The following is a 24190-nucleotide window of genomic DNA, read 5'->3' as shown; positions in this document are numbered from 1 at the left end:
TGGTGGCCATATTCAGGGTATCGGATCGGCCGTTGTTGGAAGTGGATGCGGACACAGATCATTTATCCTTTGCCTCATTGATCGCCCGAAGACGGATCCTGTTGGGGTGGAGGTCAGTCTCTCCACCCTGCGCCCTGGCATGGCGGGGGAATCTGTTGGGAGTCTTTAACACTCAAGAAGGTGAAGTTTGAGTTGAGGGGAAGGATGGAAGGGTCTACAATTCATGGGCTTTGTTCATTTTGAACTTTCATGAATTGCATGACATTAAACATTGTGGGGGGGGGGGGGGGGGTGGGGGGATGTTGGACTGTGTATGTTGGGGGGGGGGGAGATGGTGGATTCCAGAATCCTTTTCATTGATGTTTGTATTTAAAACGTTGAGGGTTGTTTGGGGAGTTGGTGGGAGGGAGGAATTGTTGGCCAGGGGATTGACATTGTATTTGCTACCGTTGATTGTTTGCTGGTGGGTGTAAATTTGGATGAAAATGTGAAAAAGGAGAATAAAAATATTTTCACAAAAAAAAGAATGTCCAAGGGATTGATTAAGAAGGGGAAAATAAGAGTACGAGAGTAAGCTTGCAGGAACATTAAAACTGATTGTAAAAGTTTATGTAGGTACCTGAAGGGAAAAGAACTGCTGAAGATAAATGTAGGTCCCTTACAGTCGGAAACAGGGGAATGTATCATCGGGACAGAGAAATGGCCGAGTAACTAAACACATCCTTTGGTTCAGTCTTCACAAATGAGGACACAAATCAGATACCAGAAATGATGTGGAATACAGGATTTAGTCAGAGAGAGGAACTGAAGGAGATCAATAGTAGATAAATAGTGTTGGGGGAAATTGATGGGATTGAAAGGTGATAAATCCCGAGGGCCTGATAATCTACATCACAGAGTACTTAAGGAACTAGCTCTAAAAATAGTGGATGCATTAGTGGTCATCTTCCAGGATTCTAGAGACTCTGGAACAGTTTGTGATGATTGGAGGGTAGCGAATGTAACGCCACTACTTAAAAAGGAAAGTAGAGAGAAAACAGGGAATTATAGATTAGTGAACCTGACGTTAGTATTGAGGAAATTTCTAAATCCATTATCAAAGATTTTATAGCAGACCACTTAGAAACAGTGGCAGGATGGAACAGTGTTTGCATGGATTTATGATGGGGAAATCATGCTTGACAAATCTACTGGAATTCTTCAAGGATGTAACTAGTAGAGCTGACAAGGGGGAGCCAGCAGATGTGGTACATTTGGACTCTCAGAAGGCTTTTGACAAAGTCCGCATAAGAGATTAACGTCTAAAATTAAAGGGATTAGGGGTGTGTATTGAGATGGATAGAAAACTGGTTGGCAGACAAGAAACAAAGAGTAGAAATTAACAGGTCTTTTTCAAATTGGCAGGCAGTGACTAGTGGTGTACCGCAGGGATCGGTGCTAGGACCCTATATATTCACAATACATATCAATGATTTAGATGAGGGAGCAAATATATGTCAAGTTTGCAGATGACACCAAGTTGTGTGGGAGGGCGTGTTGTGAGGAGGATGCAGAGATCCTTCAGTGTGATTTGGACAAGTTGCTCGAGTGGGCAAATGAATGGCAAATGAAGTATAATTTGGAGAATTCCAATGTTATCCACTTTGATAGCAAAAAAAAGAGAAGGCAGGCTGAATGGCCATAAATTAAGAGCGAGGAATGTGCAATGAACTGGGTGTCCTCATACACCAGTCACTGAAGGTAAGCATGGGGTACAGCAGGTGGGAAAGAAGACAAATGTATGTTGGCTTACATAGCGAGAGGATTCGTATACAGGAGCAGGGATGTCTTGCTGCAAATATACAGGGCCTTGGTGAAGCCACACCTAGAATATTGAGTGCAGTTTTGGTCTCCTTATCTGAGGAAGCATGTTGTTGCTCTAGAGGGATTGCAGCGAACGTTTACCAGACTGATTCCTGGGATGGCAGGGCTGACGTAAGAGGAGTGATTGAATCGGTTAGAATTGTATTCGCTGGAGTTCAGAAGAATGAGGCGGGGTCTCATAGAAACCAATGTAATTCTAACAGGACCAGACAGGGTAGATGCAGGAAGGATGTTTCTGATGGTGGGTGTGTCCAGAACCAGGGGTCACAGTCTGAAGATACGGGGAAGACCATTTCGGACAGAGATGAGGAGAAATTTCTTCACCCAGAGTGTGATCGGCCTGTGGAATTCATTACCAAAGGGAGCAGTTGAGGCCACAACATTGTATGGTTTCAAGAAGCAGTTAGATGTAGCACTTAGGGTGAAGAGGATCAACGGATATGGAGGGAAAGTGGGATTAGGCTATCGAGTTGGATGATCAGCCATGATCACAATGAATGGCGGAGAGGGTTGAAGGGCCAAATGGCCTCCTCCTGCTCCTATTTTCTATGTTTCTATATACATACGTTGCCCCCTTATAATTACATCAACATTATGGCTCTATATTTAACTAGAGGAAAAATGTTTTCATTACATGAAATTATTGCAATAGCTTCATATTTTTGGTTCAGTAGTACATCAGAAATAAACAAACAGAAGCAGCACTTCAAAAGCTTGACCGCATCTCGTAAATTAAGCATGTTTACTAAAGACAACATCGGAGTCAGTTTGAAAGACCCAAGGAAACACAGGGTGATCCCTTCATACAGATTTGTGCACAGTATGCAACTGTAGTTTGGATACCGCAGTCCATTGATTATGTTAACTGGACAAATCAACTAGAGAACATGGGGAGGCAGTGACGTAGTGGTATTGTCACTTGACTATAGTAATCTGGGGACCTTGGTTCGAATCCCACCACGCAGATGGTGAAATTTGAATTCAATAAAATATCTGTAATACGAAGAATTTGAATCCGGTCGAATGATGACCATGAAATCATTGTCAGTTCACTCATGTTCTTTAATGGTAGGAAATCTGCCGCCCTTCCTTACTAGGTCTAGCCGACATGCGACTGCAGATCCATGGCAATGACCTAGCAAGCCACTCAGTTCAAGGGCATTCAATGCTGGCCCAGCCAGCGACGCCCACATCCCATGAATGATTAAAAAGAAATCCCAAAATGGTTGTTTCAGGATTTGAATCCCGTCTAAAAGCTGCCCAAAAAATGTAGTATGTGTTTTAAAAAGGTGATCCTTAAAAAGCTTCCTTCTCCGACTGGGAACAGTTACAATTTCCTTGAAATAAACATTGGGAAGAGAGAGAACATCATCTTTTGCCCCCTCTGCACAGTCTGCAACTTTGACCCGGAGCTTCTGACCTCTTCATCACAAAGAGCACTTTCTTGAACCTGTGCGACACCCCAATGTTACCCTCGCCTCAGTTCATTGGGACTGTCCAGGTCAGTGAGCAGAGTAGATGGACCGACTGCCAAAGATTCAGGCAGCAGGCCTTTGGATGAGCTTTCAGTTATGGAGGATGGAAATAATTTCTTTCATCTGTTGTCTCACCGCCCAGCCATATTCCTCTTCAATCCGGGTGAGGCGGCAGTTTGCTCCATATCTTCATTTTTCAGGGTGAACCGTATTGTATATTTTCATAGAACCCGTTGATCATGGCCAATCCACCCAACCTGCACACCTTTGAACTGTGGGAGGAAACCTGAGCATCCGGGGGAAACCCAAGCAGACACGGGGAGAACGTGCAAATTCCACACAGTCACCCAAGGCCAGAATCAAACCCGGGTGCTGGGATGCAGCAGTGCTAACCACTGTGCCGCCCTGTAAAATCAAAGTGGAGAAGTGAGCATCGATCCCACTACCTCTCGCATGCTAAGCGAGCATTCTACCCTTTGAGCTATTTCTCCCTACGTAGCAGCTTGTGCGTTTCCTTGCTATATACTTAGGGCTGCAATTTTACTGTTTCAACCTTTGGATAGTCATGTGGCACCCATAATGAGAATTTGGTGTAAAAGTCACAAAGTGACAGATGTTTGATGATGAATTTTCCTTTATTTCTCACTTGCTTTCCCTTCTGCAACCATCAGATATAATCCGTAACCCAAAAACTGACCATTCAGCCCAACTACATAGTTGCCATCTGCAAAATGCACTGCAGTAACTTGCCGAAGTTCCTTAGAAAGAACCTTCCAAACCCACAACCATCTTGAAGAGCAGCCGATACCTGGGAACCCCACTACCTGGAGGCACCCCTCCAAGCAACTCACCACACCAACTTGGAAATATATTGGCCACTCCTTCGTTGTCGCTGGGACAACATACTGGAACTCCCTTCCGAAGAGCACTGTGGGTTCACCGATACCTCAGGGACTGCAGCGGTTCAAGAAGACAACCCACTTCCACCTTCTGAAGGGCAACTAAGGATAGGCAATAAATGCTGGTCAAACCAACAATGCCCCTATCCCATGAATTTTTTTTTTTTAAACAACTGCTACCTCATAGTGCCAGGGACCCGGGTTCGGGGGCATCCTTGGGTGACTGCGTGTGGCGTTTGCATTTTTTCCCAGTTTCTACGTGAATTACCTTGGGTGCTCTGGTTTCCCCCCACAGTCCAAAGATGCACAGGTTTGGTGGAATGATCAATGCGTGGGGTTACGGGGATAGGGCGGGGGAATGGGCCTCGGTAGCGTGCTCTTTCGGAGGGTCGGTGCAGACTTGATGGGCCAAATGGCCTCCTTCAGCACTGTAAGGATTCTATGAACTGCTCCATGCTGGTGTTCATTCAAGCCTTCACCTATCCCGCCCTCAATTCCATTCTCCCAAGTGTAAGTCTGAAGCTTGCCCTTCGAAAGAAAGGGCAAAGTTTGCATTTTATCGCGCCTTTCATAACCACCGGATGTTCATTAAAGGCTTCAATCATGTATTTTCTCTGCCTGTGCTACATTAATCTTGAACCTTTCCTCTTCTATGGTGTTGTTTACTATTTGCTTCTTGGCATTCATCTGGGTCTTCCACACATCTCTGTGAGCCGTTGATTCAGATGACGCATGGTGGACATGGGCAGCAGCACGATATGGAGCTGCTCTGTCAAGAGAGCTGGATCTATCGCCAGCTTGGCAGAACCATCTATCACCAGCTAGGCGGAACCACTACAGTCCTGCCCTCCAAGACATAACACGCATTTGCGTGATTTTACAAGGATCTTTTATTTTTTTAAAAGAACTGCAGGTTTTTCACAACTAACAGATTTGTAATCCATTTGCCGTGCAAGGAAGCTCTGTACATTGGAGTCTTGCCCAGTGGCAATTAAAACCTCCCTAATGAGGTTGGATTTGATATCAGGAAGGCTGCAGAAGGAAGCAAAGAGACCTGGCCATCATCCCAGAGTGCCTGAAGTCTGCTTGCTCCTTCCCATGGAGGTGAATTTAGCACTCAACTACTGAGTTCAATATTTAAGGAAGTTGCTGGAAGGAGAAAAGAATACCATAAGAGAAAAGCAAATTACTGTGGATGCTGGAATCTGAAACGAAAGGGAAAATGCTTGAAAATCTCAGCAAGTCTGGCAGCATCTGTAGGGAGAGAAAAGAGCTAACGTTTCGAGTCCGATGACTCTTTGTCAAAGCTAACAGACAAAGAAAGTGGGAAATACTTATACTGTGGAGTAAGAATGAAAGATGAGTCATAGCCACAGAAACCCAGGGAAACCGGGTGCTAATGGCCACATAAAACAAGGGGAAAAAGAGTGCTAATGGCAGTCCCCAGAGAGAACAAAAGATGTGAAAGGTCAAACAGCAGGGAAACTAACATCCGAGGATGACCTGTAGATGCGGGGGAAGGGGGAAGCAAAGAGGAGAAAGGTGCAGGAAAGGTGGATAAGATTGGGGGGGGGGGGGGGGGGGGGGCGAGAAATGGTAAAAGACAGTTTAAATGAAATGAAAACAAATGGGTTGAGGTGGGGCTGATCATCTGAAGTTGTTGAATTCAATGTTCAGGCCGGAAGGCTGTAGCATGCCTAACCGGAAGATGAGATGTTGTTCCTCCAGTTTGGGTTGCGCTTCACTGGAACATTGCAGCAGGCCAAGAACAGACATGTGGGCATGGGAGCAGGGTCTTTTGTTAAAATGGCAAGCAACAGGAAGGTCAGGATCCTGAATGTGCACAGACCGAAGATGCTCAGCAAAGCGATTACCCAGTCTGCGTTTGGTCTCTCCGATATAGAGGATACCACATTGGGAGCAGCGAATGCAATAGACCAAATTGGAAGAGATGCAAGTGAAACGCTGCTTAACCTGGAATGAGTGTTTGGGGCCTGGAATGTTAAGCATGGAAGAGGTAAAGGGGCAGGTGTTACACCTGCGATTGCATGGGATACCATAAAATCGGTTCAAAAAAAATTTGAACTAGCACTTGCTTAAACTGTGGCAATTTTTGAAACCCAGTTCAATGGAAAAAATTTTTTTGCTATCGCAACTTTACTGGAGTGACTGTACAATTGGGTAAAACCGAAAGGTTTTTTGCAATTTGCGAACTGGTCAGTGGTGCAGGAGCGTAACATCAATCTGGTAGCAACTCTTGAGACATTCTGCATGAGATAGTCCAAAGAGGGGCAGGTTGGGTGGATTGGCCATGCTAAATTGCCCCCTTAAGTGTCCAAAAGATTGGGTGGGGTTACTGAGTCCTGGGGCTAGGGTGGGGGCGTGGGCCGAGCTAGGGTGCTCTTTCAGAAGGTCGATGCAGACACGATGGGCTGAATGGTCTCCTTCTGCGCGGTAATAATTCTATGATTCTAACTTCCAGCACCTCCAACATCTGACGACCCACCCTAAAAATGGGCTTTGCATATTCCAAGAGCAACAATATACGTCAAATTCTCTTCTCTCTCCACAGATGCTGTCAGAGCTACTGAGATTGTTCAGTATTTTCTGTTTCTGTTTCAGATTCCAGCATCTGCAGTAATTGCTTTTATCTTACATACGTCAACAAGTCTACTGCAGTTTTTTGGGGCCCCCAACTAAACATTAGAACATTAATAAAAACTCACCCCTACATTGAGCAATCATGTTACTCAACCAGGTTTTGAATGATACTGTCGATTTCATTCTGCATTTAGAGTCAAAGTCATTGGCTGCACAGAAGAGGGTAATTCGGCCCATCGAGTCTGTGCCAACCCTCGGAGGAGCAATTCCCCCACCTGGATCCCTGTAATCTTGTATCCCTTAAATGCTTGCCTAATTTACTTTTGAAATGATTGACTGTCTCCGCTCCCCACCCCAGGGGCAGTTGATTCCAGTCTAGTCTGATTATCACTAGCTATGTAAAGAAGTTCTTCACATTACCCTCTTTCTCATCCCCCCCCCCCCCCCAACAACCCTTACTCCGGTCCCGATCTCTTATCCACATTACACTATCATGCCCACTATCATAGGGGCTGGTTTAGCACAGGGCTAAAACGCTGGCTTGAAGGCAGACCAACAGCACGGTCCCATAACCCCCTCCCCGAACAGGCGCCGGAATGTGGCGACTAGGGGCTTTTCACAGTAACTTCATTTGAAGCCTACTTGTGACAAGAAGGGATTTTCATTTCATTTTTTCATTTTCATTTCATGGGGCCTGGTTTCGTTAAGTTGGCTGGACAGCTGGTTTGCGATGCAGAGCGAGGCCAACAGCGAGGGTTCAATTCCCGTACCGGCTGAGGTTATCCATGAAGGCCCCACCTTCTCAACCTTGCCCCTCGCCTGAGGTGTGGCGATCCTCAGGTTAAATCACCACCAGTCAGCTCTTCCCTTCAAAGGGGAAACCAGCCTATGGGAAAGCAGCCTATGGTCATCTGGGACTATGGCAACTTTACTTTGCTTACTATCATGCATGAACAAATGTTAAAAAACAGAAACACCCTGATAAACTCTAATGAAGGATATTGTAAGAGACCTTCCTATTATTCCCTTTGTTCCCAATTATTTTGGTCTCTGGGCCCACAACTTTTCACAATATGCATTAATGATCTGGAAGAAGGAACTGAAGACACTGTTGCTAAGTTTGCAGACGATACGAAGATCTATAGAGGGACAGGTAGTATTGAGGAAGCAAGGGGGCTGCAGAAGGACTTGGACAATCTAGGAGCGTGGGCAATAAAATGGCAAATTGAAAAGACAATGTGGAAAAGTGTGAGGTTATGCACTTTGGGAGGAGGAACGGGGCATAGACTATTTTCTAAATCGGGAAATGCTGAGGAAATCAGAAGCACAAAGGAACTTGGGAGTCCTTGTTCACGATTCTCTTAAGGTTAACGTGCAGGTTCAGTCAGCGGTTAGGAAGGTAATTGCAATGTTAGCATTCATGTCGAGAGGGCTAGAATACAAGATGTACTTCTGAGGCTGTACAAGGCTCTGGTCAGACCTCATTTGGAGTATTGTGAGCAGTTTTGGGCCCTTTATCTAAGGAAGGATGCGCTAGCTTTGGAAAAGGTCTAGAAGAGGTTCACAAGAATGATCCCTAGAATGAAGAACTTGTCGTATCAGGATCGGTTGAGGACACTGGGTCTATACTCGGAGTTTAGAAGGATGAAAGGGGATCATGTTGAAACTTACAGGATACTGCGAGGCCTGGATAGAGCGGACATGGAGAGGATGTTTCCACGTGGAGGAAAAACTAGAACCAGAGGACAGCATCTCAGACTAAAGGAACAATCCTTTAAAACAGAGATGAGGAGGATTTTTTTCAGCCAGAGGGTGGTGAATCTGTGGAACTCTGCCGCAGAAGGCTGCGGAGGCCAATTCACTGAGTGTCTTTAAGACAGAGATTGACAGGTTCTTGATTAATAAGGGATCGGGGATTATGGGAGAAGGCAGGACAATGGGGATGAGAAAATATCAGCCATGATTGAATGGCGGAGCAGACTTGATGGACCAAGTGGCCTAATTCTGCTCCTATGTTTTATGGTCTTATAGGTGAGCTAAAGTGTAAATGGGAAGGTGAGTTGGGAAAGGAGTAAGAGGCAGGTCTGTGGGAGGATGCTCGGAGCAGAGACAACACGTTCTCATCATGTGCCAGGCTCAGCCTGATACAATTTAAGGTAGTTCACCGGGCACACATGACGGTGGCCCGGATGAGCAGGTTTTTGGGATAGAGGACAGGTGTGTAAGGTTTGCAGGAGGGCCTGCAAATCATGTCCACATGTTTTGGGCATGTCCGAAGTTTAAGGTATTCTAACAGGGATTATGAGATGTCATGTCCAGGGTGCTAAAAATGAGGGTGGCACCGAGTCCAGAGGTAGCGATTTTTGGAGTGTCGGACCAGTGAGAACACTGATAAGAGATGGGTGTTACGCATGAGTGATGTTTACATTTGTATTTGTATCTTTTGTTGTTATAAAACCATAAAAGCCTTATTAAAATGTTTGTTTAAAATAAAAAGACAGAGATAGATAGGTTCTTGATTATTAAGAAGTCTTACAATACCAGGTTAAAGTCCAACAGGTTTGTTTCGAATCACTAGCTTTCGGAGCACTGCTCCTTCCTCAGGTCAATGATTCACCTGAGGAAGGAGCAGTGCTCCGAAAGCTAGTGATTTGAAACAAACCTGTTGGACTTTAACCTGGTGTTGTAAGACTTCTTACTGTGCTCACCCCAGTCCAACACCGGCATCCCCACATCTTGATTAATAAGAGCATCAGGGGTTATAGGGAGAAGGCAGGAGAATGGGGACGAGAAACATATCAACCATGACTGAATGGCAGAGCAGACTCGATGGACCCGAATGGCCTAATTCTGCTCCTATGTCTTATGGCCTTATAAGTGGAATGTGCCTTTAAATAGAAGACTCAATTGAAACAGCCAGCTTGCCAAGAAACTGTGTTCCGAGGTTTCATACTTTAGAGAGGAGAAACCAGACTCCTCGGCAACGAGTGGATCATAAGCTTTGGAGGGTCTCGGTTTGCTTGGTTAACTGGCAACCAGTGTGTTGGCCAGGGACAGTGTTCTGTCTGGCAACAGTCAGTAATTGGCTCCTGCATTATGCTTTCTGAGAGAACTTCGCAGAAGTGTTGAGACCTTGGAAGTGAAAAAATTGCTATCTCGCTCCCCTGCTTGATGAATTGAAAGAATAGCTCTATTGTTCTGAAAGCAGCAAGTGCCTGGCACATCCTTTGTTGTGAACCCAAAATGACGCTGATTCTGCAGAGAAAGCAGACAACCTTGCCAGACAAAACCATCTCAAGCCTAGAAGGAAGCCCCACCAATGTACAAAAAAAATCTAATTTCACTTGTATCATGACCCAGGTCAAGTGGGACTGGACTTAACCCCGCACTAGCCCAGGGTGGTGTGACAATATCAACTGACATCAACTGGCAATTTCCTAACGGAAAAATACAACTACCATGGTATCATTTTTTGAATTCATTCTCAGGACGGGAGCACCACTGTATTATTGCTCATCCCTAGTTGCCCAAGAATGTGGTCGGCCACACTTCTGAACCACTGCAATTTGTGCATTTATTACTGGGCGTAAAGATTCATTCACTTCATCCGTTCAGTTATTTCAAAACACATCAGGCAAGCTGAAGTTAATCTCCCGTTCCAGTAAATTATTTTTTGAATAAGTCTCAGAAATGCTTTAGGTTATTTTATTTCTTGAAAAGGGCACGAATACAAATTGTTGTAGTTTAGCAGGACCTACTGATGCTGGCTTGAAGTGATTTGTTTAGAATTCATGCATGCTTGAAAATTGAAAGTTATCTTAAAACACACAAACCTTCTCAGTTTTCTTTTCAGTATCCAGTAGTTGTTTGACGATTAACTTTTCAAACGGGTGAAGAATTTCCTCTTCTAACGGTTCGGATCCCGCTCGCCCATTTGGCTGGGATTTCTGGAAATCAAAGACCGGCCGTAAATATATTGAATTTAGATGCTGCATGGGAGCTAATGCAAGCTCAGTAACGTTATTTTTAGAGAGAACATACCTTCTAAATTCAAGAATGCAAAACTCCCTGTCCAGGACACAAACTTGCTACAATTATCCCTGCATTAAATATTGTTCAGCCAAATATTCAACTCAAAATAATGCCACAAAACAATCAGATGGAAAGGTAGCAAACCCAACCCATTTCGAACATATATGTTCTGCAGCTACAACAATTACATAAGTTTTTCTTTAATTCCTTCTTCGGATGCAAGTGTCACCGGCTAGACCAGGACTTGTTGTCCATCCATTTTTTAAAAAGTTTTTTTTATAAATTTAGAATACCCAATTCATTTTCTCCAATTAAGGGGCAATTTAATGTGGCCAATTGACCTACCCTGCACATCTTTGGGTTGCGGAGGCGAAATCCGCGCAGACATGCGGAGAATGTGCAAACTCCACATGGACAGTGACCCAGAGCCAGGATCGAACCTGGAACCTCGGCGCCGTGAGGCAGCAGGGCCAACCCACTGCGCCACGGTGCTGCCCATCCATAACTGACCTCGAGAAGGTAGTGGTCAGCTGCCTTCTTGAGCCGCAGGTACACTCACAGTGCTGTTAGGGAGGGAGTTCCAGGATTTGACCCAGCACCAGTGAAGGAGCGGCCAATATATTTCCAAGTCAGGATAATGTGTGGTTGGGAGGGGAACCTCCAAATGGTGGTGTTCCTATGCATTTACTGCCCTTGTTTTTGAGGTGGCAGAGGTCACGTGTTTGGAAAGTACTGCTGAAGGAGGCTTGGGGTGTTCCTGCAGTGCACCTTATAGATAGTACACAATGTTGTCACTGTGGAGGGAGTGAATGTTTAGGATGGTGGATGGGGTGCCAGTCAAGTGGGTTGCTTTCTCTTGGATGGTGTTAAGTTTCTTGAGGGTTGTTTGGATAAATACAGATCACTGGTAACCACCAAGATATTGATGGAGAGGCATTGAGCAATGGCAATGCTGTTGAATGTCAATGCGAGCTAGATTTTTTCAATTGCATCAAGACAAGATACAGCGAGAACAGGGTTGGCCATACCAACTTATTTTCTAATACCTATCTAAAAGAGAGAGGTGCTTGGCCAGTTTAGTTACATTCCAACATGGGGTGGCAAAACACTCTCTCCTATCGTCTAAGATGTCATGGCAGAACTCGGTGTAGAGCTATCCCACATGGGCCAGGAGGTCTCGAATTCATTCCCTGGTCATTGCCAAATTAGCCAATAGAATAGATGGAATGCTAAAACTGCCCTGATTGCTCCTTGCATCGAGGGGTGAAAAACAAAGGTTCCCTCCACACCGAGAAGATTGGGCACTGTTTTGATCACCTCGAGGGACAGACTTACTTTAGAAACAGTTCAGAGAAGGCTCATTATGCTAATGCTTGGGTTGAAGGATTTATCTCATGAGGAAAGGTTGAACAGATTGGGTCCATATTCAATAGAGTTTAGAATAAATGAGAGGTTACCTCATTGAAGCATATAAGATTCTAAGAGAGGTTGACTGAGAGGATGTTTCCCCTCTTGGGGGAATCTGGAACTGGGGGCACAGTTGAACAATAAGGGATCCCCCATTTAACTACTGTACCTCTGACATTTCTCCAGAGTTTAAGGATTTGTGGAAGATTACCAGTGCACCCACTCTCTCTGTAGCTACTTCCTTTAATATCCTGGGATGCAACCCATCAGGCCCAGAGGACATATCCAATAGTTTCCCTCAGTGGATCGTTATTGTAATTATTTCCTCCCCCACTTCTGCCCCTCGATTATTCCATATATTTGGAATGTTATTTGTGTGTTTCACCATGAAGGCAAAGTATTTGTTTAACTCCTCCATCATTTCCAGGTTCCCCATTTTTATTTCCCCAGTCTCATTCTCTTTGGCCTCGTCTTCCTTTTTATTTATTTAAAAGAAGCTGCTGCTTCCGTTTTTATATTACTTTCTAGTTTACCCTCAGTTTAATCTTCTCCCCTTTATATTATTTTTGGTCATTTCTTGGTAGTTTTTAAAACTTTCCCAATCCTCTGGCTCATCACTAATCTTTGCCACATTGTATGTTTTTTTACTTTCCGTTTAAGACCATCCTTCATTTCCTTGGTTAAACATAGTCGATTTATCCCCTTCCTAGAATCCTTCTTCCTCACTGGGATATATTTTTGATGTGAGTCATGACCTATTTTCAGAAACATCTGCCATTGCTGATCAACCGTCTTTCCTGTTTAGCTCCTTTCCCAGTCAACTCTGCCCTCATTCCTTTATAATTACCCTTATTTAAGAGTCTTACAACACCAGGTTAAAGTCCAACAGATTTGTTTTGAATCACTAGCTTTCGGAGCACTGCTCCTTCCTCAGGTGAATGAAGAGGTAGGTTCCAGAAACATATATGTATCGACAAAATCAAAGATGCAAGACGGTACTTTGAATGCGAGCCTTTGCAGGTAACCATGCAGATGCTGCGACAACGGATGAACGGACATCGCATGACAATCGCCAGGCAGGAATGTTCCCTTCCGTGTGGAATTTGCCTGTTCTCCCCATGTCTGCATGGGTCTCACCCCCACAACCCAAAGAGATGTGCAGGATGGGTGGATTGGCCACGCTAAATTGCCCCTCAATTGGAAAAAATATAATTAGACACTCTAAGTTTGAATGAAGGTGATCTTATTGAAACTTCCTGAGGGGAAGCGATTGGAAAACTCAGCAGAGTCAGCAGCATTTATTGAGAGAGAAAGCATTAACATTTCGAGTCTAATCGGGCTCTTCTTCGGAACTGAAGAGTTCCAAGGAAGAGTCACATTAGACTTGAAACGTTGACTCTTGTTTCCGTTTCCACAGATGCTGCCAGACCTGCTGAGTTTTTGTCCAGCAGTTTTGTTTTTATTTCACATCTAGAACATAGAACAGTACAGCACAGAACAGGCCCTTTGGCCCTCGATGTTGTGCCAAGCATAGTCCGAAACCAAGATCAAGCTATCCCACTTCCTGTCATTCTGATGTGCTCCATGTGCCGATCCAATAACCGTTTGAAAGTTCCTAAAGTGTCCGACTCCACTATCACAGAAGGCAGTCCATTCCACACCCTAACCACTCTCAGAGTAAAGAACCTACCTCGGATATCCCTCCTATATCTCCCACCCTGAATCTTATAGTTATGCCCCCTTGTAACAGCTACATCCACCCGAAAAATAGTCTCTGAACGTCCACTCTATCTGTCCCCCTCATCATCTTATAAACCTCTATTAAGTCACCTCTCATCCTCCTCCGCTCCAAAGAGAAAAGCCCTAGCTCCCTCAACCTTTCCTCATAAGACCTATCATGCAAACCAGGCAACATCCTGGTAAATATCCTTTGCACCCTTTCCAATGCTTCCATATCCTTCTCATAATGAGGTGACCAGAACTGCATACAATACTCCAAATGTGGTCTCACCAAGGACATGTATAGTTGCAGCATAACCCTATGGCTCTTAAACTCAAGCCCCCTGTTAATAAACGCTAACACACTATAAGCCTCCTTCATGGCTCCATCCACTTGAGTGGCAACCTTCAGAGATCTGTGGACATGAACCCCAAGCTCTCTTTCTTCCTCCACATTCCTCAGAACCCTGCCGTTGACCCTGTAATCCGCATTCAAATTTTTTCTACCAAAATGAATCACCTCGCACTTATCAGGGTTAAACTCCATCTGCCATTTTTCGGCCCAGCTCTGCATCCTATCAATGTCTCTTTGCAGCCTACAACAGCCCTTCACCTCATCCACTACTCCACCAATCTTGGTGTCTTCAGCAAATTTACTGACCCACCCTTCAGCCCCCTCCTCCAGGTCACTGACAAATAGCAGAGGACCCAGCACTGATCCCAGTGGTACACCGCTCCAGCGTCCACAGTATTTCACTTTTATTAAGATCCTGAGGGGGAGTAACAGGGTGGATGCCGAGAGGATGCTTCCCTTATTAGACAAACTAAACTAGGGGATGCATATTAAAAATAAGTCAGAGTCCTTCCTGAGGATTCCCTTATTTCCTTTTTCTTATTTTTGCTGTTATCATTTTTGATCCATGGATGTTTAGTGAACATGCGGCTTTAAGTCAAGCAACAGAGAGAATCAGGAATTCAAGCAGTTGCAACATAGTATATGGTGCTATTATGCACAGCAAAACTCAACTTTGTGGCACCCGAGAGATGAGGTGGGACTCGGTTCGATTGGTTGGCTGGTGGCCCGGGAATTGGCCAAAAGGCTGCATTCTGCCTGGTAACAGGTGGTGATTGGATTCTACCCGAGTAGGAAGCTTTCCAGAGACTCAAGGAAAACAGAGTTGAGACCTGGACACAGAGACAAGGGCCTGCCCTCTCTCTTTCTCTCCAAAAGCCTGGGAGTTGGTGTATTTCTGAAACTGCAGAGACCTGAATGAATCTACAATGAAAACCATTTCAAAGTGGAAAGCAGAAATCTCGGCCGGAAAGCCTGGTTTGAAGGACAAGTGTGCTAGAAACAATCATCTGAAGCAGGTTAGAAAGTGGAGGATTAACCAGTTGTATTTGCTACGCATTTCATTATAGTTCTGGTTATAAATAAAACGTAATTGTGTTTAAGTTTACAAACCTGGTGACTGTAATTACTGGCCAGCCAAGGGTCACATAGTTTGGATATTTTTCTAAGAATTATTGGTTAATTCAAGTGTGTTGCAACTTCGGGTCAAGGAGGCTGGAATTGACCACGCCCTAGCCCAGCGTGTTGTAACACATTTAAGATGGAGATGAGGTTATTTTCTTTCTCAGAATCTGGGGATTTTTCTTCCCCAAAGGACAGTGGAGGCAGCGTTAGTGAGTATTTATGAGGTTGAGGTAGATTGACTTTGTCATCAATCAAGGGGAGGTGATGGTATTGTGTATTGTCACTGGACTGGTGATCCAGAGTCTCCGGGTAATACTAGGAGCCCGGGTTTGAATCCCATCAAAGCAGATAGTGGAAATTGAATCCAAAAAATATCTGGAATTACAAGTCTAACGGTGACCATGACACCACTGTCAATTGTCGTTAAAACCATCTGGTTCACTAATGTCCTTCAGATAAGGAAATCTGCAGGCCCCATCTGGTCTAGCCTACATGTGAGGAAGCCACAGCAATGTAGCTGACATTGAAATGCCCTCCGAAATGGCCATCAAGTCACCCAGCTGTACCAAACTGCTGCAAAATCAATAAAAAGGGAAATAAACCGGCCGATGCACAAGCACCAACCTATGCACTGGAAACGACGACAAACCCGGTCCTCTCAACCCTGCAGAGTCCGCCTTGCTAACATCTGGGGGTTTGGAATAGCGGTCTCACAAGCTAGTCAAGAAACAGCCTGACCTAGTTATACTCACTGAATCATGCTACTATGACCATCACTGGCTATATCCTGTCCCACCGGCAGCACAGTGGTACACAGTTAGGGAGAGTTGCAAGGAGAATCCTCAACATCGACTTCGGACCCCATGAAGGCTCATGGGCTCAGGTCAAACATGGACAAGGAAACCTCCTGATCACCACGTACCGACCCCTCAGCTGATGAATCAGTACTCCTCCATATTGAACACCACTTGGAGGAAGCAGAGAGAGTGGCAAGGGCGGAATATACTCTGGGTGAGGGACTTCAATGTCCATCACCAAGAGTGGCTCAGTAGTACCACCACAGACCAAGCTGGCCGGGTCCTAAAGGATATAGCTGCTGGACTGGCACTGCAGCAGCTGATGAGGGAACTAAGAAAGAAAAACACGCTAGAGCTCATTCTCACCAACCTGCTTCAGGAGCATCTGCCCTGACAGTATTGGTAAAAGTGAACACCGCACAGCATAGTCCTCGGGAGACAAATTCCTGTCTTCACACTGAGGATACCCGTCATATCCTTGTGTGGAACTACCATACAGCTAAATGGGATACATTCAGAACAGACCTAGCAACTCAAGACTGGGCATCCTTGAAGTGCAAAGCAGCAGAATTGTACTCAGCCACAATCTGTAACCTCATGGCCTGGCACATTCCTCACTCTACCCTTACCACCAAGCCAGGGGATCAACCCTGTTTCAATGAAGGGTACAAGGGGGGGGCATGCCAGGAGCAGGACCAGGCATATCAAAAAATCAACCTGGTGAAGCCACAAGATAGGACTACTTGCATGCCAAGTGATGGACAGAGCTGAACAATCCCACAACCAACAGATTAGATCTAGACTTTACAGTCGTGCCACAACCAGCCATGAATGGTGGTGGACAATTAAACAACTCACTGGAGGAGGCTTCACAAATCTCCCCATCCTCGGATGGAGGGGCCCAGCACATCAGTGCAAAAGACAAGGCGGAAGCATTCACAATAAGCCAGAAGTGCCGAGTGGATGATCCATCTCGGTCTCCTCCAGAGGTCCCCAGCATCACAGATGTCAGTCTTCAGCCAATTCGATTCATCCCACGTGATATCAAGAAACAGCTGAAGGAACCAGATACTGCAAAGGCTGTGGGCTCTGACAATATTCTGGAAATAGTGCTGAAGATGTGGGCTCCAGAACTTGCCACACCCCTAGCCAAGCTGTTCCAGTACAGTAACAAGACTGGTATTTACCCGGCCATATGGAAAATTGCCCAGGTGTGTCCTGTACACAAAAGGCAGGACAAATCCAATCCAGCCAATTACCACCCTCGCAGTCTACTCTCAATCATCAGCAAAGTGATGGAAGTGGTCATCAACAGTGCTATCAAGCGGCACTTACTCAGCAATAACCTGCTCACGGGTGCTCAGCCAGGGTCACTCAGCTACTGACCTCATTACAGCCTTGGGTCAAACATGGACAAAAGAGCTCAACTAGAGGGGAGGTGAGAACAACGTCTCTTGACATCATGGCACACTTGATAGAGTATGGCATCAAGGAGCCCTAACAAAACTGAAGTCAGTGGGAATCAGGGGGAAAACTATCCGCCGGTTGGAGTCGTACCCGGCACAAAGGAAGATGGTTGTGGTGGTTGGAGATTAATCATCTCAGTCCCAGGATATCACTGCAGGAGTTACTAGGGTAGTATTAGTAGGGTAGTTACTAGTAGTAGGGTACTAGGCCCAACCATCGGCAGCTGCTTCATCAATGACCTCCCTTCCATCATAAGGTCAGAAACGGGGATGTTTGCGGACGACTGCACAATGTTCAGCACCATTCACGACTTCTCAGATAACGAAGCAGTCCATGTCCAAATACAGCAAGAACAGGACAACATCCAGACTTGGACTGAAAAGTGGCACGTTACATTTGCACCACAGAAGTGCCAGACAATGACCATCTCCTACACAACAGGATCTAACCATCGCCCCATAGCATTCAATGGTATTACCATATCCGAATCCCCCACTATCAACATCCTGGGGTTACCACTGACCAGAAACTGAACTGCACTAGCCATATAAATACTATGGCTACAAATGCAGCCAGAGACTAGGAATCCTGAGGTGAGTAACCCACCTCCGGACTGCCCAAATCCTGTCCACAACCTACAAGACACGAGTCAGGAGTGTGATGGAATAATGCCCACCTATCCAGAGGCGTGCAGCTCCAACAACACAAAAAGCTCAACACCGTCCAGGACAAAGCAACCCACTTGACTGGCACCCCTTCCACAAACATTCACACCCTCGAGCACTGAGGCATGGTAGCAGCCATGTGTACAAGATGCACTGCAGGAACTCGCCACGGCTTCTTCGTCAGCATCTTGTGGTAAAATGGGCAACGGTCTGAATTTTAGTCTCGATACAGAATTGGACATTTTAAATTAAAACCACAGTCAGAACCACAGACAGACCTAACTCGAATTTTCTGGACAGAGACAGACAGATGGGGCAAGTCTGGACTGATACTGTAAACAGGAGATCGCAAGATAATCGGCTTCATTCAGATGGATCGATTGTTATGGATTACGCAGGTGAAACCAGACGTTCTGGTACCTAGGTTTCCTGCCATTACCTTTGGGGTTACTTTCACGTGTACCAAGGTACACAGTGAATAGTACTGTTCTGCGTAAAGCCTAAACAGATTGTTCTGTACAGGGGAAAAAAAATAGACATTGGGTGAAGCATACAGAGTGTAGTGCCACACAGTAGAGAAGATGCGTAGAGAGATCAGTTCAATCCACAAGAGGGTCATTCAGGAGTCTAGTAACAGCGGGGAAGCGGCGGTTTTTTAATCTGTTAGTGCGTGCTCTCAGACGTTTGTATCTCCTCCCCGATGGAAGAAGTTGGAAGAGTGAACACCCTGGGTGGGAGGGGTCTTTAATTATGCTGCCCACTTTCCCACGGTAGCGGGAGGTGTAGACAGAGTCAATGGATGGGAAGTGTAGACAGTATCAATGGATGGGAGGTGGGTTTGCGTGATGGACTGGGCTGTATTTATGATTCTGTAGTTTATTACGGTTTGGGACCGAGCAGTTGCCATACCAGGCGGTGATGCAGCCTGATAGGCTGCTTTCTATGGTGCATCTGTAAAAATTATGTGGACATGCCGAATTATCTTAGCTCCTGAGGAAGAATAGGCACTGTTCTGCTTTCTTGGTCTTGGCATTGACGTGGGTGGACCAGAAAAGATTGTTGGTGATGTGCACACCTAGGAATTTGAAGCTGCCAATCATCTCCACCTCAGCCCATTGATGCTGACAGGGGTGTGTATGATACTTCGCTTCCTGAAGTCAATGACCAGCTGTTCAGTTTTGCTGACGTTGAGGGAGAGATTGTTGTTGTTGCACCACTCCACGGGGTTCTCCATCTCCCTCCTGCACTCTGACTCATCATTGTTCGAGATCCGGCCCACTATGGTCATGTCATCAGCAAACCTGCAGATGGAGTTGGAGCCAGATGGGTTTTTACAACAATTAATGATAATTTGAGGGTCACCATTGCCGAGACTAACTTTATATTCCAGATTTATTCATTTAATTCCACTAGATGGTGGGTTGGGGTTTGAACCCATGGTCCCAGAGCATCAGCCAGCCTTAGTACCAGCCCAGCTCGATTACCACTGCTCCACCATCTCCCCTCATATCATTACACTCACTATTTAATCTCACCTGCCTGCCATCCTATCTCAAACTTTCTCTATTGTTCTTTCCAACCCTGCCTCCTTCCTCTACCTGTTATACCTGCAAAACCGGCTACATTTCCCACTTATGAAATGTGATCAACCCGGAACATTAACTCAGTTTCTCCCGTCACAGGTGCTGCCTGACCTGCTGAGTATTTACAACAGCCCAGTATTCAGCTGTTTAGTTTTTGTTGGGCAAAGGTAGCACGTCCAGCAATTTCACTGAAATGCATTATAACTCATTATCAGAAACTGAGCAGCCAGAGTTTAATGGGGGGGGGGGGGGGGGGGGGAAGAGAGAGAGAGAGAGAGAGAGAGAGAGAGAGAGAGAAGGTGAGCTGCAGCCACCCCCTTGAGCCAGTGTTTTCCAAGCCCCCTCCCCCCCGGACCCACTTTTGCCAGCCGGTCTAAGCGCGACCCACGCCACATTCGCTTATCTTTAATGAGAAACGGGAGCCTGCTTGGTCCTCAATCTCACGCCAACCAGGTTCACAGGAGGAGGCGGTATAACAGGTACAGACTTCACTTTGTGCCATCTTCATCTTTGTGAAAATGGAAAATCCAATCTCGCACATGTCGGTCGTCATGAAGGGCAGTAGCAATACAAAGCTTGTTTTACTCAGCACTGCATACTGCTGGGAGATGCTACTGCAAAATGCTGACAGCCTCATGGGTTTTTGGTGTGTTTATAATGTGCTGTCACATGCCAGATACAGCAGTGGCGTCTCTTCATTTGGAGTCAGCTGTAACTAAATAACTGGCTCTGGGGTCTCAACCTTAAAAGGAATTTTTCACCCACCGTTTCTCTTCCAAAATCTGAAACTTCTCTAATTTGCCAGGACTCCCCTGCATGTAACACACATGGGTTTTGCATTCTTATTGGCAAAACCATAACACAATAAATCAACTTTATACTGCTTTGTTCCCGAGTTTCTTCTTTGTAGGCTGTTAACCAGAGGCTCTGGAGCTCTGTACAGAGCTAACACTGGCACTGCTCTGTCCTACCCTGGACTCTCCTTAGCAGCTCTCTCCAGCAGATTCATTTTGAGATCCTGCCTATGTGTGTCTCTCGCTGTCTCTAACTTGTTGCCTTGCTTGCCAGCAGTTAGAAAATGGAAGAAGCTCTCTTTCATGATTTGGATCAAAAAGCATGTCCAGAGAGGGTGCTTGACGTCAAGTGTACGCGCAAGGTGCGTGACCCGCTCACTGATGTCGCTTCTTTCTCATTCAAAAATGTGGCAGCAGCCGCCATTCTCAATGCAAATGCCGGGAGCGGCCATTTGGCCCTTCTCCCGCAATCGGGACTACAGCGGGAAAACCATGACCCATCACTCCACGACCCTCCCGACAATCGCCCGCGACATCCATGGGCCGCAACCCACACTTGGAAAACCCCTGCCCTAAGCTGCATGTGCACACAGCAATCATGAAGATTGTGCTTTCGCCATTCAAGGTGTGTGTTTTAAGATTCCTCCATGGGCACCTCTGCAAAAGCAATTTCCAGGTAGCATGCATCGAACTAAACAGACTGCGCACAAAGATAATTCCTGTGGATCGTTAGTATGTGGAGAAACAACTAATCTTCATATCAGAAAGTAAGGTGGAACTTGACATTTTGGAAATACATCCTCATCCCCCAATTGTCTCAAAGCACCTCACAGACACATGCTTATTTTAAAAATTAATCATTCAAGGTGGGTCACTGGCATCTGTTGCCCATCAAATTGCTCTTGAGAAGGTGGTGGTGAGCCACCTTCTTAAACCCCTGCAGTCTGTGTGGTGCAGGTACACCCACTGTGCTGTCAGGGAGGGAGTTCCAGGATTTTGACCCAGCGACAGTGAAGGAACAAAAAGAGTGCTCCAAGCCTAAATAGTACCCAGCAGGTCCGGTCATATCTGTGGGGTTAGAAACAGAGTTAAATACGACTCCCCTTCTTCGAGGTTAGAGGAAGTCTCGAATCGGACTCAAAATGGCAACTCTGTTTCCCTCTTCACAAATGCAGACATGTTTACCATTTGTAAAAATGTACAAATGTTTCAGCATTTGTAGATTTCCTGCATCCATGGTATTTTGCTGTTATTCAAGAGTTTACTTCTCTGGGTATTTATTGCCGTAAACAAATTGACTACTGATTTGAACGAGAAACCTCATCCCCAAGGTATAAATGTCAGGTTTACAAACCTCGTTAGTAAATCAAAGGTGGATGGATATTACTCAAATTTAATACATACTGATGTGACAGCATGCGTGTTATATAAAATGTACACTGTCTGATTTTGAACTGACACAAGGGCTTAAGAAGCAAGCAACCTCTAATTGACTTAAGGTTAGGCAAACCTGACTTTCCAATTGATAGAAAGGGTGGATTTTCTTTTTAAAAGTATCCAGTAAAGAACTCCAGTTCAACGTTTAACGATCCGAGAATCTCTAAACAGCATCTAGATGCTGAGCAAGCAACAATTACAGCATTTGGCCTCAAAAAAGACACACACTAAGTTACATTCTGTGGCACTTTAACAAAATAGTACATTGTGTCCCACATGGTCGAAGGTTACTGACCTTATAAATCAGTTTACACGCCAACCTTCTATGAGCTATTATTTTATAAAATAAAAAAATTTGAAATGAGATGAATTGAACATTGAAATGTCAAAGTGGTAAAATTAGTGCAGCTGAAGTAAATACTTCATTTCAACATTGCAATGTTGTCAATCTGGAGAGGGGTTCAAAACAAATGAAAAAGTTTTTTTTCCCCGTTAATTACTTGCCATTTGGAGCAAGGAAAGTAAAGATTGTTCCCAGACATTCCTGCCCTCCTGCCCGATTATGCCATTTCCCTTTCACAGTATGGATAATGAAACTGAGATCAACTGGCTATTCTGTTGCATTTACCCGACCCTGAAGCAGACTGGGATCAGGTAGGATTCAGCAGATTACGGGATACATTCAGGCAATGCTCTCGCTTTGGTGTAGGTTTTTGGATAGTGAGGAAGTGGAGCGTGGTCACCCAATGCACAGCGCTGAGCAGGCAGGCCTGATCACCAAGGTGGTGGTGGGCCCCAAGGGCGTTCAGCCTTTTTCCAAGGGATGGGAGTCTTTTAAATACTTAAAGAAAGGGTTATTAAAAAAAACATACACCCAGGGTGCCTCTATACCAGGGGTGGGCAAACTACGGCCCGCGGGCCGCAAGGTATTTCTGCGGCCAACCAAGTCATAAAAAAAAAAATGTTTTTTTTTTTTTTAGTTTTTTTTAAAGGTTAATGGGGGGGGGGCTGTTGGGTTACTTACTGGTATAGGGTGGATACGTTGACTTGAGTTGGGTGATCATTGCTCGGCACAACGTCGAGGGCCGAAGGGCCTGTTCTGTGCTGTACTGTTCTATGTTCTATATGAGGCGCCCAGAATCATAACCGGGTGAAGTAATTATTTTACTTAATATACTATGCGGCCCTTTGTGAATTGTGAATTTCTGAATGTGGCCCTTGCACGGAAAAGTTTGCCCACCCCTGCTCTATACACATGCAACGCTTGCATATTATGCAGGATTATAATTCAGTGGGAGGGGTCCACGCTCACCCATGATCTCATTATAGCCTACTCCTATTTCTAAAATTCCTATGCCAGCTACTTTTTAAAGAATAAAATACACTTCTTCATAGCTGCCTTGTAATTTTCAACTGCACAGAGTGAAATAGTCTCAATCAGGCACGTTTAGCAAAAGGCAGCTCAGCTAAGTTTGTCAATTTGTGGCGCCACATTGGTACTGGGGGTTGGGAGGTTAGACTGACTGCTCTTCTATATTTATACGGATACTGGACCTGGACAATTCTGGTCTGCAAGACATGAAGATGCGAATTTGCATAATAAGCCAAATAACTGCAGCACAAAATAACATAACTGAAGACATTTGATTTTAAAATCCTCACTACGTTGGTGGCAAATTTAAACATTTCTGCAGCAATACAGAAAATCTTTAACATTTAAGAAATAAGACCATAAGACATAGGGGCAGAATTCAGCCCATCATGGCTGATATTTTTCTCATCCCCAGTCTCCGGACTTCTCCCCATAACCCCTGATCCCCTTATTAATCAAGAACCTATCTAGCTCTGTCTTAAAGACACTCAGTGATTTGGCCTCCACAGCCTTCTGCGGCAATGAGTTCCACAGATTCACCACCCTCTGGCTGAAGAAATTCCTCCTCATCTCTGTTTTAAAGGATCGTCCCTTTAGTCCGA

At 45.2% G+C, this 24190-nt stretch overlaps 1 protein-coding gene across 2 annotated transcripts in view; it reads right to left on the bottom strand.

The window, feature by feature from the left end:
* LOC119972221 (protein LYRIC-like) overlaps nt 1-24190 on the bottom strand; it is a 79919-nt gene that overhangs the window by 41945 nt on the left and 13784 nt on the right. For both annotated transcript variants that reach the window (XM_038808591.1, XM_038808592.1), the window contains exon 2: nt 10672-10785. In XM_038808591.1, coding sequence (XP_038664519.1) covers nt 10672-10785 — 114 coding nt within the window. The remainder of the gene's footprint in view (nt 1-10671; nt 10786-24190) is intronic.

Source organism: Scyliorhinus canicula, chromosome 10 (assembly GCF_902713615.1).
Source record: "Scyliorhinus canicula chromosome 10, sScyCan1.1, whole genome shotgun sequence".
In the NCBI taxonomy this organism is placed as follows: domain Eukaryota; kingdom Metazoa; phylum Chordata; class Chondrichthyes; order Carcharhiniformes; family Scyliorhinidae; genus Scyliorhinus; species Scyliorhinus canicula.
Note: the sequence above shows the minus strand (reverse complement) of the source record. Positions and strands in the feature narration are given on the sequence as shown.